Source organism: Micropterus salmoides, unplaced genomic scaffold (genome assembly GCF_014851395.1).
Source record: "Micropterus salmoides isolate LMB-PRFRI ecotype aquatic unplaced genomic scaffold, ASM1485139v1 Ms_hic_scaffold_10, whole genome shotgun sequence".
Classification (NCBI taxonomy): Eukaryota; Metazoa; Chordata; class Actinopteri; order Centrarchiformes; family Centrarchidae; genus Micropterus; species Micropterus salmoides.
The window spans coordinates 30,517,955-30,531,323 of record NW_024040041.1 but is presented as its reverse complement, the minus strand read 5'-3'; the positions used below and the strand labels follow the sequence as shown (position 1 = coordinate 30,531,323).

General features: G+C 44.3%; 1 protein-coding gene across 1 annotated transcript; it reads left to right on the top strand.

Annotated features, from left to right (window-relative positions):
* The first annotated feature begins 5,699 nt into the window (after window positions 1-5,699).
* Window positions 5,700-8,114, top strand: LOC119895020. Its single transcript, XM_038707799.1, has 4 exons — window positions 5,700-6,466; window positions 6,575-6,687; window positions 6,780-6,834; window positions 6,966-8,114. Exons 1-4 carry the CDS (start codon window positions 6,380-6,382, stop codon window positions 8,085-8,087), a joined length of 1,377 nt encoding a protein of 458 aa, XP_038563727.1. The 5' UTR covers window positions 5,700-6,379; the 3' UTR covers window positions 8,088-8,114.
* The last annotated feature ends 5,255 nt before the right edge of the window (window positions 8,115-13,369 follow it).

Below are 13,369 nucleotides of genomic sequence, written 5' to 3'. Positions count from 1 at the left end.
GCTTCCATCATCCCTGCTCCCCTCATCCCTGCTTCCATCATCCCTGCTTCCCTCATCCCTGCTTCCCTCATCCCTGCTTCCATCATCCCTGCTCCCCTCATCCCTGCTTCCCTCATCCCTGCTTCCCTCATCCCTGCTCCCCCTGCTCCCCTCATCCCTTCACCTCCTTCACCCTTCTGGATGCAGCTCAAGTTCATCAAGTTGGTTACCAGAGCCAATATCCCCACTTGTTCAGTGGACCCCATGCCTACTATCATGGTCAAGGCATGCCTCTCTAACCTCTGTCCCATCACAGTGGACATCATAAACACTTCTCTGGTATCTGGCTCGGTACCCTCCTGCTTCAAAACAGCTGCCGTTACTCCTATTCTCAAAAAGCCCAGTTTGGACCCGGATGACCTCAACAACTACCGTCCGATCTCCAACCTTCCCTTCATGAGCAAAATTGTGGAAAGAGCAGTTGCCGCCCAACTTCATCAACACATGTCCCACTATGATCCCTATGAAACCTTCAGTCTGGCTTCAGAGCACATCACAGCACTGAGACCGCCCTCAAAAAATCACTATCCTACTCCCCTCATCCCTTCACCCTTCTGGATGCAGCTCAAGTTCGTCAAGTTGGTTACCAGAGCCAAGATCTCCACTTGTTCAGTGGACCCCATGCCTACTATCATGGTCAAGGCATGCCTCTCTAACCTCTGTCCCATCACAGTGGGAATCATAAACACTTCTCTGGTATCTGGCTCGGTACCCTCCTGCTTCAAACAGCTGCCGTTACTCCTATTCTCAAAAAGCCCAGTTTGGACACGGATGACCTCAACAACTACCGTCCGATCTCCAACCTTCCCTTCATGGTCTCAGTTTCCACTGTTATGCTGATGACACAGCTGTATATCAGCACCAAACCATCCACTCAGCTTCCCCCTCTGTCACTTGTTAACTGTTTGAAATAAAAACCTGGATGTCATCCAATCTACTCAAGCTGAAGAGCAGCAAAACGGAGCTAATGGTAGTGGCTCCCAAGACGCTGCTCCTGAGGGTAGGTGATCTACTCCTCAAAGTGGATGGTTGCTCCATCTCTCCATCCCAAGAAGTCCGCAACCTTGGTGTCATCTTGGACTCCACCCTTTCCTTCCAGTCACATGTCAAAATTATTACCAAATCTGCTTTCTACCACCTCAAAAACATCTCCAGACTTTGATCATCACTCTCAGACTCTGTGGCAGAGTCTCTCATCCATGCTTTCATCACCTCCCGCCTGGACTACTGTAACGGTGTCCTGTATGGGGTACCCAGCAAGGTCCTGGACAGGCTACAATATGTCCAGAACTCGGCTGCCAGGGTTCTCACCCACACACACACACTAGGTCGTGGCAGCACATCACCCCAATCCTCACTCAGCTTCACTGGCTGCCGGTCAAATTCCGCATCACCTACAAAATCCTACTCCTCACCTATAAATCTCTCCATGCCACTGCCCCCCAGTACCTACTGGGCCTTCTCCACTCCTACTCCCCCTCACGGAACCTGCGGTCCCCCGACAAGGGCCTGCTCTCTGTCCCCCACACCAGACTGCGGACTTTTCGGGATAGAGGCTTCAGTGTCGCAGCCCCCACCCTCTGGAAGTCCATCCCCACAGAGATCCGAAATGCTCCCTCTCTGGACACCTTCAAAAAACCCCTAAAAATCCAGCTCTTCACAAATTCAACCCTGAATGACCTTTTATTGCTCTGTCTCTGCAATTATATGTAAAGCGTCCTTGGGGTCTCGTGAAAGGCGCTATATAAATACAAGTTATTGTTATTATTATCATTATTATTATTATTATCCCTGCTCCCCTCATCCCTTCATCCCCTCATCCTTCCATCCCTGCTCCCCTCATCCCTTCATCCCCGCTCCCCTCCTCCACTTATCCCTTCCTTCCCAATCAGGAGCACAGCTCTCTCATGTCTCATCTAGGGACCGTCTGGGGGGGCTTGAAATAAACTCAGGTGAAAAACACTTCCAAGACAGAACCCCAAAACGGAGTCTCCTCCACCCGGTCTTCTGTACACCCTCCCAGACCAGCCTAAAGAGAGGACATCCTTCTTCCACCATCATCCTTCCCCTCTATATGCATTAATCCATCCTCCATAATCAATGCATTCCAAATTTGCATGTACTGCACATGTACAATGTGCTTGTGAAAAAGAAGGGAGTGCGTGCCTTCTTCTGTGCTGGCTGGAAGATGATGACATGCTGCTTTAGTGCATCCACTAAGGGCTGAATCTCAGCAATCTCTCTACAATAAGTTTTAAATACTGTCTGGCTGCCATGCCTCGATTTTGAGAATCTGGCTTGTTTAATTACAATAAAAATCCATGGATTACTTTTATTTCAGCATTTATTCATTTAGTCTTTTTAGTGTTTGTCTGTTTGATTGAATAACAAAACTAAATCTATACCATTAAGTCTGAACCAGAGCTGGAAGACAAGTTGCCAGTGCTGAGCTTAGCAAACTACGTGTGAACCAGTGGTAGTTCAACATGGCACCTCATGGTAAAGGACTCTGAGGATCTGAAAAAAAGAAATTGCTGCTCTACATAAAGATAGCCTAGGCTATAAGGCAAGGCAAGTTTATTTGTATAGCACATTTCAACAACAAGGTCATTCAAAGTGCTTTACATAAAACATAAAAGCCACAGGGAAATATAAAAAAAAGTTTAAAAGCAGCATAGGGAAATTTCAAAAAATACACATTAAAAGTTACAGTGCAGTGTACAATCAGGGTTAAGAGTTAAATGGAAAATAAAATACTGGAATGTTTGACTGTTCAAGAAGATTGCCAAGATCCTGAAACTGAGCTGCAGCACGGTGGCCAAGACCATACAGCGGTTCAACAGAACGGGTTCCACAAAGAACAAGGCTCACCCTGATCAACCAGTAGAAGTTGAGTGCACATGTGTTACATCACATCAGACAACAGCGGCATTAGTGGTGTAGGAAAACCTTCATTTTTATTTCTTCACCGGCAGGACTGGCAAAACATACACAAACTGTCCGTCAAGCAGCACCGGGAACACACACACTCTTAATCCGACCAGGGCTACGTCTAATAACTGCCACTTCTTCTAATGTGGCTTTCTGACATATTGAGGGGATGAGGGGAGCAGGGGGAGCAGGGATGATGGGAGCAGGCAGCAACATCGATTTTGATGCATTGTTTTTTTTTGTAGTGTCACATTTTAAGAAACTCACATTTGTCCCTACAAAAAATGGCTTCTTCACAAAATCTGCTGTATAAATATCATACATTAATATTTTTTTCCACTTTAAACGAGTCAATATTTCAAAGCTACTTCAGCCTGAAATATACATATCGAATATTATGTTTGGGGGATCCCTTTAAATGTCACTATGTTTAAATAACGCCACGATGACGGGCAGCAACATTGCTTTTGATGCATTTATGCATCTTTTCTGCAGTCGCAGTTTAAAGTTCATAATCTTAGCTTACAAAGACATATGATCATTTCCAGATCCTCCTGTGTGCCGTCTCCTCCTCCACTACTGCTCATACTATCAGGTACACCTGTTCAATTGTTTATCGACACAAATAGCTGGTCAGCCAATCACATGGCTGCAACTTAATGCATTTAGGCACAAAGATGTCAAGACAACTTGCTGAAGTTGTGCATCAGAATGGGGAAGAAAGGAGATTTCACCACATGTATCTGATCTTCCCAATATGAGTGTAATTTGCCTGGTCCTCTACGCTCTGACATATTCACAAGGACACGGTCATCTGGAGAAAGCACTGAGCTCTGCCTCTGATCATAGTATATTTTTCCTCTTGTCCTAGTCTTTGTAATGGTTCTGGTTGCAATATCATTTGCTTCTTTCATTGAATTACGTCCTTCTCTTCATCAATCCTAAAGATCAAGTCAATTGGCAAATGGGGCTTTCAACCAAAAACAAAAAGAAAACAGAGTATTCTGTTGCCTTGCTGGTGGTGCAGTTGTAAGCATGTACACTTTATTCACATAGTCACTCCAATTTCCCTTTTACTCCTCATCCAAGGTCCGCAGCATCGATAACAAGGTGCGATTAAATCTTTGGCTGGGTTCCCTTGTGTTTTGGAGTTGGCCACACCAGTGTACTTTTGCAACTGTCTGAATTACTGGTTCTCAAATTATTTTCCTTGATCGTGATGTATTTTAGCAGGGAAGCCAAATTTGAAAGTTTGAAATTTCAAAGTCATTCAAAATTTTATCTGATTTGTTACGGGTTGGGTAGGCTTGGGCAAATTTAATGAAGTTGTCAATCACTAAGCAGTAAGCCTCTTCTAAAGATGATGCACAAGAAAGCCCGCAAACAGTTTGCTGAAGACAAGCAGACTAAGGACATGGATTACTGGAACCATGTGCTGTGGTCTGATGAGACCAAGGTAAATTTATTTGGTTCAGATGGTTTCAAGCATGTGTGGCGGCAACCAGGTGAGGAGTACAAAGACAAGTGTGTCTTGCCTACAGTCAAGCATGGTGGTGGGAGGGTCATGGTCTGGGGCCAGGGCTGGACGCACCTTTGGGGCCAGTGTGACGTAAATTATGTATTTATATAACTGTTTTTAAAAATGAGCCTACGATTTTCTATACTGACACTGGGCCGGTCCAATCACATCTCTTACTAGCCCCCACCCCCTCTGCTCACTGTTTCTTGCGCTACGGCTGCCGCCAAATGCGCGAAAATAACCGCGTTAGTGAGTGACAAAGTGACAGGGCTGAGGGAGAGAGAGAGCAGGAAGAGAGTGGAGGTGAAGCGGTAAACATGGAGTAGCTCAGCCTGTAGGGAGGGAGGGTCATTTACACTGGGGACATGTAGGCTACCCACCACTTTTAGAAAGCATTTGTTAAAAATATTCCTGAAAAATAGCTTGAACCAAGAAATGTTAATTAACAAATAAAAATGCTATGAAAAAGGTTTATTTGCACAATAAGCTTGCAATGCAATTTAAATATAGAAGACAACTGTGTTGTCCAAAAAAAGTAACTTAAGTAAAAACAATAATAAGCTACTGATTACTGCATTATATTATATTTTTATGTTCTGAATTGTCACCTGCCACCAATCCTGCCCCAATCTTGTGCAACGTCTTGTTTCGTCACACACTTAATCTAAGCCCTTAAATGGAAGGATGGTGTATTGGTGAGGGGTGTCTGACCGATTTTGGTGGGCCGCCTGAGACAAAAATGCCAGGGCCAATTTTTTTTGTCCCAGTGCAGCTCTGTCTGGGGCTGCACATTTCTGTGACTGAGAAGTACTTTTTGGCAAACAAAACATATTTATTCATACATAGACCATAAGACATTGAATATTCCTTACTCAGTGCAATTAAAATGTTTTAGGGTTAGTTTTGTATTTTGTTACCTTCATCAGGTGTGACCAAATTGTTACATTCATTCATAAGCTGACGCTTTTATCCAAAGAAATTTTGAATTGCAATTTATGTCAAAGGTTGCAAGCCTCTGGAGCAACTAGGACTTAAGCGTCTTGCTCAGGGAAATATTGGTGGACGTGTCACAGCGGGGAGTTGAACCTGTGTCTCTCACACCAAAGGCATGCGTCTTATCCACTGCTCCATCACCACCCCTTACCACTCTTCCAATACTGACTTTTAGTTTCAAAATTGATTTCGTAATCGTTATTGTAATTTTCACACATACATTAAAGTCAATAGGACCTTTAACAATAAAAAAGTAAAGCCAATCACAGAAAGTGCTCAGGAATAGTAATTTGAACAGTGGGTATTTAACATGCAGTTGTGTCTAATTGATGTTTTTAAAATTTTTCAATGGCAAAAAAGTTATACACTTGTTAGTAGGATCAATTCATTGTTGGTTTTTGGTCTTTTAATGTGATTTATCGACAATAAGATAGATAAAGAGTATTCCCGGCCAAATCCTTTTAACTCAAGCTTAAACATATTCCGACAATGATTTCTAAATGGTAAATAATATAACCATTTGTCTGTAATCAGCAGCCACTTGACAGTTTGTGGTATTTAAGACTCTTAAATTCCTGTCAGAGATGCATTTGTGATGAAAATACAAGGGGCTTAGTGAAAGCTAATAGGACACTCATTTTGGTTGCTGATTCCCTAATTTGCATATTAGTTCCATGCTTTGCTTTGTTGTGTTCTGTGAAGGAACCTTCACCATTATTATCGTGTTGATGTCACCTAGTTCTACATTCCGTACACTGTGAATTTGAGGTGCTTTTGTAGATTCTCCATCACTTGGTGTCTGAAAGCTCAGCTATCCAGTCCCTCTGAAAAGACAGTTGTTCACTTGTTCACTGCGTTCAGCAAAATTGTTTATTCAAACCTGTTCAAAACTCAAACATGGAAGCCCACATCATTTTTCAACAAGTCCAAAAGATGAGACCATCCTGCTTCTCTGTAGAAGAGCAATGTTGCTACAAAGCAGAGGTAAGTTCCTGTACATGTAAAAGTGCACTGTTCATTATTTATGTTACATTGCATAATATGGTGTTTCTGTGAGCTGTTAAACTGTACTGTACCGAATCTGTGTTGCAGAAAATGATGCTGAGGCAGTTTATGCTCTTGAAGCAGCGGGGGCAAGTTCCACGTTATTTATCTGTCAGAGACATGAAGACCTGGCTGTTGAGAGGAAGAAGCTTCCTGGAGGAGTGAGTCAAACTGATCATTGGTTTAACTGTTACACTGGCAGAAACACGTTAAATTAGAGCATTTTAAAATACAGTGTTTTTTATTTTTGCAGGTTTCTGGAAACAAATGAGAGTACTGGGGAAAGGGACCTGTTCATGGCTGAATTGGTACGTAAAATATAGAGGATCTAGAGACTTGAGAGCAATATTTTAATGTTAACTGTTTAGTTTCATGTAAAAATAGTCTACTGTCAGCTCCATTATGCTCCTGGTGTGACTAAAAAGTGTGTTGTTGACAGGCCTGGACCACAGCGAGGCACTTCTGTCTCGCTCAGATGGAAGAAGAGCTCCTGGAGGAACTGAACAAAGAAAAGCAGCTTTCACAGCTGTTGAGCAGGGAGGTCACACTGGAGGGCCTTGAGATGTTTGTCTCAGTCGTCCACCCAGCAGCAGAGGAGGATGTAAAAACCTTCCTTCCATCTATGCACGCCAAACTGCTAAGAATTTTCGGAGGCATTCAGATCAACAGCGGTCCACTCTCTGAAGGGGACACAAAACCAGCAGAGCTCTTGGAGCTTGAACAGAGTGCTGCGTCCCTGGTGCCAGAGGTGGTGGACATTGCTCTCAAGTTCCTCCTGGAGGAACCAGAGCTAAAAGACAAATGTAAACTTGCCAGTGCTGAGATTGGCAAACTTCTGACTAACTCAGCAGCTCCTTGCCTTTCTCAGTTTGGATCTGTGTCAAGAACTGTTGTGCTTAACGTCTGCACTAGAGCTGCCCGATCCATTGTGAAAGCCATCTTTGAGAGGTTCGACCAGCGCTCCAAGTCCTTCCACCAGATGGACTATGATGAGAGTGATTTCTCTGCCGGATACGGTGCCATCTTTGCTATCCAGGAAATGGTCAAAGAAAAGTACCTTCGGCTCTTCGCCTCAGAGGAGCAGGAAGGGGCACTTCTTGAGAAGAGAGAGGTTTCTCCACAAGTGCATGAAAATATGGCCACTGCTCCAAACGATGTGACCGAGGACACAGTCTTGGTCAAATCGGGTACCAGTGTGGCTGTGTTCATGGCTGATGAGCCGGAAGAACTGCAGCAGGAAGATGTGAAGGAATCGCACACAGAAGAAACCCTGGTTCAGGACACTGCCATCCAGAACATGGACCACGGAGTGCGAACAGATACATCCACCCACAGTCACGCTGGCCTCTGGAGTTCAGAGAGACTGGATGACCAACTACTGGAGAAGAAGGAAACCTCCCAAGGAGTCCCTGGGGATGAAGAGTTGGCCATTATGCAATATCATTTGACTGAGGTATCATCGTCAGTCAACTGTTTGAAGAGAAAGAAGGGAGTGCGTGCCTTCTTCCGTGGTGTGTGGAAGATGATGACATGCTGCTTTAGTGTATCCACAATGGACTAAAGCATTGTGCATGCACCTTGCTCCCTTCACCCTGCTCCCCTCATCCCCTCATCCCTGCTCTCCCCTGCTCTCCCTGCTCTCCCTGCTCCCCTCATCCCTGCTTCCATCATCCCTGCTCCCCTCTTCCCTGCTTCCATCATCCCTGCTCCCCTCATCCCTGCTTCCATCATCCCTGCTCCCCTCTTCCCTGCTCCCCTCATCCCTGCTTCCCTCATCCCTGCTCCCCTCATCCCTGCTTCCATCATCCCTGCTCCCCTCTTCCCTGCTCCCCTCATCCCTGCTTCCCTCATCCCTGCTCCCCTCATCCCTGCTTCCATCATCCCTGCTTCCCTCATCCCTGCTTCCATCATCCCTGCTCCCCTCATCCCTTCACCTCCTTCTCCCTTCTGGATGCAGCTCAAGTTCTTCAAGTTGGTTACCAGAGCCAAGATCTCCACTTGTTCAGTGGACCCCATGCCTACTATCATGGTCAAGGCATGCCTCTCTAACCTCTGTCCCATCACAGTGGGAATCATAAACACTTCTCTGGTATCTGGCTCGGTACCCTCCTGCTTCAAAACAGCTGCCGTTACTCCTATTCTCAAAAAGCCCAGTTTGGACACGGATGACCTCAACAACTACCGTCCGATCTCCAACCTTCCCTTCATGGTCTCAGTTTCCACTGTTATGCTGATGACACAGCTGTATATCAGCACCAAACCATCCACTCAGCTTCCCCCTCTGTCACTTGTTAACTGTCTGAAATAAAAACCTGGATGTCATCCAATCTACTCAAGCTGAAGAGCAGCAAAACGGAGCTAATGGTAGTGGCTCCCAAGACGCTGCTCCTGAGGGTAGGTGATCTACTCCTCAAAGTGGATGGTTGCTCCATCTCTCCATCCCAAGAAGTCCGCAACCTTGGTGTCATCTTGGACTCCACCCTTTCCTTCCAGTCACATGTCAAAATTATTACCAAATCTGCTTTCTACCACCTCAAAAACATCTCCAGACTTTGATCATCACTCTCAGACTCTGTGGCAGAGTCTCTCATCCATGCTTTCATCACCTCCCGCCTGGACTACTGTAACGGTGTCCTGTATGGGGTACCCAGCAAGGTCCTGGACAGGCTACAATATGTCCAGAACTCGGCTGCCAGGGTTCTCACCCCACACACACACTAGGTCGTGGCAGCACATCACCCCAATCCTCACTCAGCTTCACTGGCTGCCGGTCAAATTCCGCATCACCTACAAAATCCTACTCCCCACCTATAAATCTCTCCATGCCACTGCCCCCCAGTACCTACTGGGCCTTCTCCACTCCTACTCCCCCTCACGGAACCTGCGGTCCCCCGACAAGGGCCTGCTCTCTGTCCCCCACACCAGACTGCGGACTTTTCGGGACAGAGGCTTCAGTGTCGCAGCCCCCACCCTCTGGAAGTCCATCCCCACAGAGATCCGAAATGCTCCCTCTCTGGACACCTTCAAAAAACTCCTAAAAATCCAGCTCTTCACAAATTCAACCCTGAATGACCTTTTATTGCTCTGTCTCTGCAATTATATGTAAAGCGTCCTTGGGGTCTCGTGAAAGGCGCTATATAAATACAAGTTATTGTTATTATTATCATTATTATTATTATCCCTGCTCCCCTCATCCCTTCATCCCCTCATCCTTCCATCCCTGCTCCCCTCATCCCTTCATCCCCGCTCCCCTCCTCCACTTATCCCTTCCTTCCCAATCAGGTGCACAGCTCTCTCATGTCTCATCTAGGGACCGTCTGGGGGGGCTTGAAATAAACTCAGGTGAAAAACACTTCCAAGACAGAACCCCAAAACGGAGTCTCCTCCACCCGGTTTCTGTACACCCTCCCAGACCAGCCTAAAGAGAGGACATCCTTCTTCCACCATCATCCTTCCCCTCTATATGCATTAATCCATCCTCCATAATCAATGCATTCCAAATTTGCATGTACTGCACATGTACAATGTGCTTGTGAAAAAGAAGGGAGTGCGTGCCTTCTTCTGTGCTGGCTGGAAGATGATGACATGCTGCTTTAGTGCATCCACTAAGGGCTGAATCTCAGCAATCTCTCTACAATAAGTTTTAAATACTGTCTGGCTGCCATGCCTCGATTTTGAGAATCTGGCTTGTTTAATTACAATAAAAATCCATGGATTACTTTTATTTCAGCATTTATTCATTTAGTCTTTTTAGTGTTTGTCTGTTTGATTGAATAACAAAACTAAATCTATACCATTAAGTCTGAACCAGAGCTGGAAGACAAGTTGCCAGTGCTGAGCTTAGCAAACTACGTGTGAACCAGTGGTAGTTCAACATGGCACCTCATGGTAAAGGACTCTGAGGATCTGAAAAAAAGAAATTGCTGCTCTACATAAAGATAGCCTAGGCTATAAGGCAAGGCAAGTTTATTTGTATAGCACATTTCAACAACAAGGTCATTCAAAGTGCTTTACATAAAACATAAAAGCCACAGGGAAATATAAAAAAAAAAGTTTAAAAGCAGCATAGGGAAATTTCAAAAAATACACATTAAAAGTTACAGTGCAGTGTACAATCAGGGTTAAAAGAGTTAAATGGAAAATAAAATACTGGAATGTTTGACTGTTCAAGAAGATTGCCAAGATCCTGAAACTGAGCTGCAGCACGGTGGCCAAGACCACACAGCGGTTCAACAGAACGGGTTCAACAAAGAACAAGGCTCACCCTGATCAACCAGTAGAAGTTGAGTGCACATGTGTTACATCACATCAGACAACAGCGGCATTAGTGGTGTAGGAAAACCTTCATTTTTATTTCTTCACCGGCAGGACTGGCAAAACATACACAAACTGTCCGTCAAGCAGCACCGGGAACACACACACTCTTAATCCGACCAGGGCTACGTCTAATAACTGCCACTTCTTCTAATGTGGCTTTCTGACATATTGAGGGGATGAGGGGAGCAGGGGGAGCAGGGATGATGGGAGCAGGCAGCAACATCGATTTTGATGCATTGTTTTTTTTTGTAGTGTCACATTTTAAGAAACTCACATTTGTCCCTACAAAAAATGGCTTCTTCACAAAATCTGCTGTATAAATATCATACATTAATATTTTTTTCCACTTTAAACGAGTCAATATTTCAAAGCTACTTCAGCCTGAAATATACATATCGAATATTATGTTTGGGGGATCCCTTTAAATGTCACTATGTTTAAATAACGCCACGATGACGGGCAGCAACATTGCTTTTGATGCATTTATGCATCTTTTCTGCAGTCGCAGTTTAAAGTTCATAATCTTAGCTTACAAAGACATATGATCATTTCCAGATCCTCCTGTGTGCCGTCTCCTCCTCCACTACTGCTCATACTATCAGGTACACCTGTTCAATTGTTTATCGACACAAATAGCTGGTCAGCCAATCACATGGCTGCAACTTAATGCATTTAGGCACAAAGATGTCAAGACAACTTGCTGAAGTTGTGCATCAGAATGGGGAAGAAAGGAGATTTCACCACATGTATCTGATCTTCCCAATATGAGTGTAATTTGCCTGGTCCTCTACGCTCTGACATATTCACAAGGACACGGTCATCTGGAGAAAGCACTGAGCTCTGCCTCTGATCATAGTATATTTTTCCTCTTGTCCTAGTCTTTGTAATGGTTCTGGTTGCAATATCATTTGCTTCTTTCATTGAATTACGTCCTTCTCTTCATCAATCCTAAAGATCAAGTCAATTGGCAAATGGGGCTTTCAACCAAAAACAAAAAGAAAACAGAGTATTCTGTTGCCTTGCTGGTGGTGCAGTTGTAAGCATGTACACTTTATTCACATAGTCACTCCAATTTCCCTTTTACTCCTCATCCAAGGTCCGCAGCATCGATAACAAGGTGCGATTAAATCTTTGGCTGGGTTCCCTTGTGTTTTGGAGTTGGCCACACCAGTGTACTTTTGCAACTGTCTGAATTACTGGTTCTCAAATTATTTTCCTTGATCGTGATGTATTTTAGCAGGGAAGCCAAATTTGAAAGTTTGAAATTTCAAAGTCATTCAAAATTTTATCTGATTTGTTACGGGTTGGGTAGGCTTGGGCAAATTTAATGAAGTTGTCAATCACTAAGCAGTAAGCCTCTTCTAAAGATGATGCACAAGAAAGCCCGCAAACAGTTTGCTGAAGACAAGCAGACTAAGGACATGGATTACTGGAACCATGTGCTGTGGTCTGATGAGACCAAGGTAAATTTATTTGGTTCAGATGGTTTCAAGCATGTGTGGCGGCAACCAGGTGAGGAGTACAAAGACAAGTGTGTCTTGCCTACAGTCAAGCATGGTGGTGGGAGGGTCATGGTCTGGGGCCAGGGCTGGACGCACCTTTGGGGCCAGTGTGACGTAAATTATGTATTTATATAACTGTTTTTAAAAATGAGCCTACGATTTTCTATACTGACACTGGGCCGGTCCAATCACATCTCTTACTAGCCCCCACCCCCTCTGCTCACTGTTTCTTGCGCTACGGCTGCCGCCAAATGCGCGAAAATAACCGCGTTAGTGAGTGACAAAGTGACAGGGCTGAGGGAGAGAGAGAGCAGGAAGAGAGTGGAGGTGAAGCGGTAAACATGGAGTAGCTCAGCCTGTAGGGAGGGAGGGTCATTTACACTGGGGACATGTAGGCTACCCACCACTTTTAGAAAGCATTTGTTAAAAATATTCCTGAAAAATAGCTTGAACCAAGAAATGTTAATTAACAAATAAAAATGCTATGAAAAAGGTTTATTTGCACAATAAGCTTGCAATGCAATTTAAATATAGAAGAAACTGTGTTGTCCAAAAAAAGTAACTTAAGTAAAAACAATAATAAGCTACTGATTACTGCATTATATTATATTTTTATGTTCTGAATTGTCACCTGCCACCAATCCTGCCCCAATCTTGTGCAACGTCTTGTTTCGTCACACACTTGATCTAAGCCCTTAAATGGAAGGATGGTGTATTGGTGAGGGGTGTCTGACCGATTTTGGTGGGCCGCCTGAGACAAAAATGCCAGGGCCAATTTTTTTTGTCCCAGTGCAGCTCTGTCTGGGGCTGCACATTTCTGTGACTGAGAAGTACTTTTTGGCAAACAAAACATATTTATTCATACATAGACCATAAGACATTGAATATTCCTTACTCAGTGCAATTAAAATGTTTTAGGGTTAGTTTTGTATTTTGTTACCTTCATCAGGTGTGACCAAATTGTTACATTCATTCATAAGCTGACGCTTTTATCCAAAGAAATTTTGAATTGCAATTTATGTCA

Excerpts from the sequence above, each read along its gene's own strand:
- LOC119895020 (XM_038707799.1), top strand. The coding sequence starts at position 6,380 with ATGGAAGCCCACATCATTTTTCAACAAGTCCAAAAGATGAGACCATCC. Across the intron at positions 6,467-6,574 it reads AATGTTGCTACAAAGCAGAG|AAAATGATGCTGAGGCAGTT; the intron begins GTAAGTTCCTGT and ends TCTGTGTTGCAG. Across the intron at positions 6,688-6,779 it reads GGAAGAAGCTTCCTGGAGGA|GTTTCTGGAAACAAATGAGA; the intron begins GTGAGTCAAACT and ends TTATTTTTGCAG.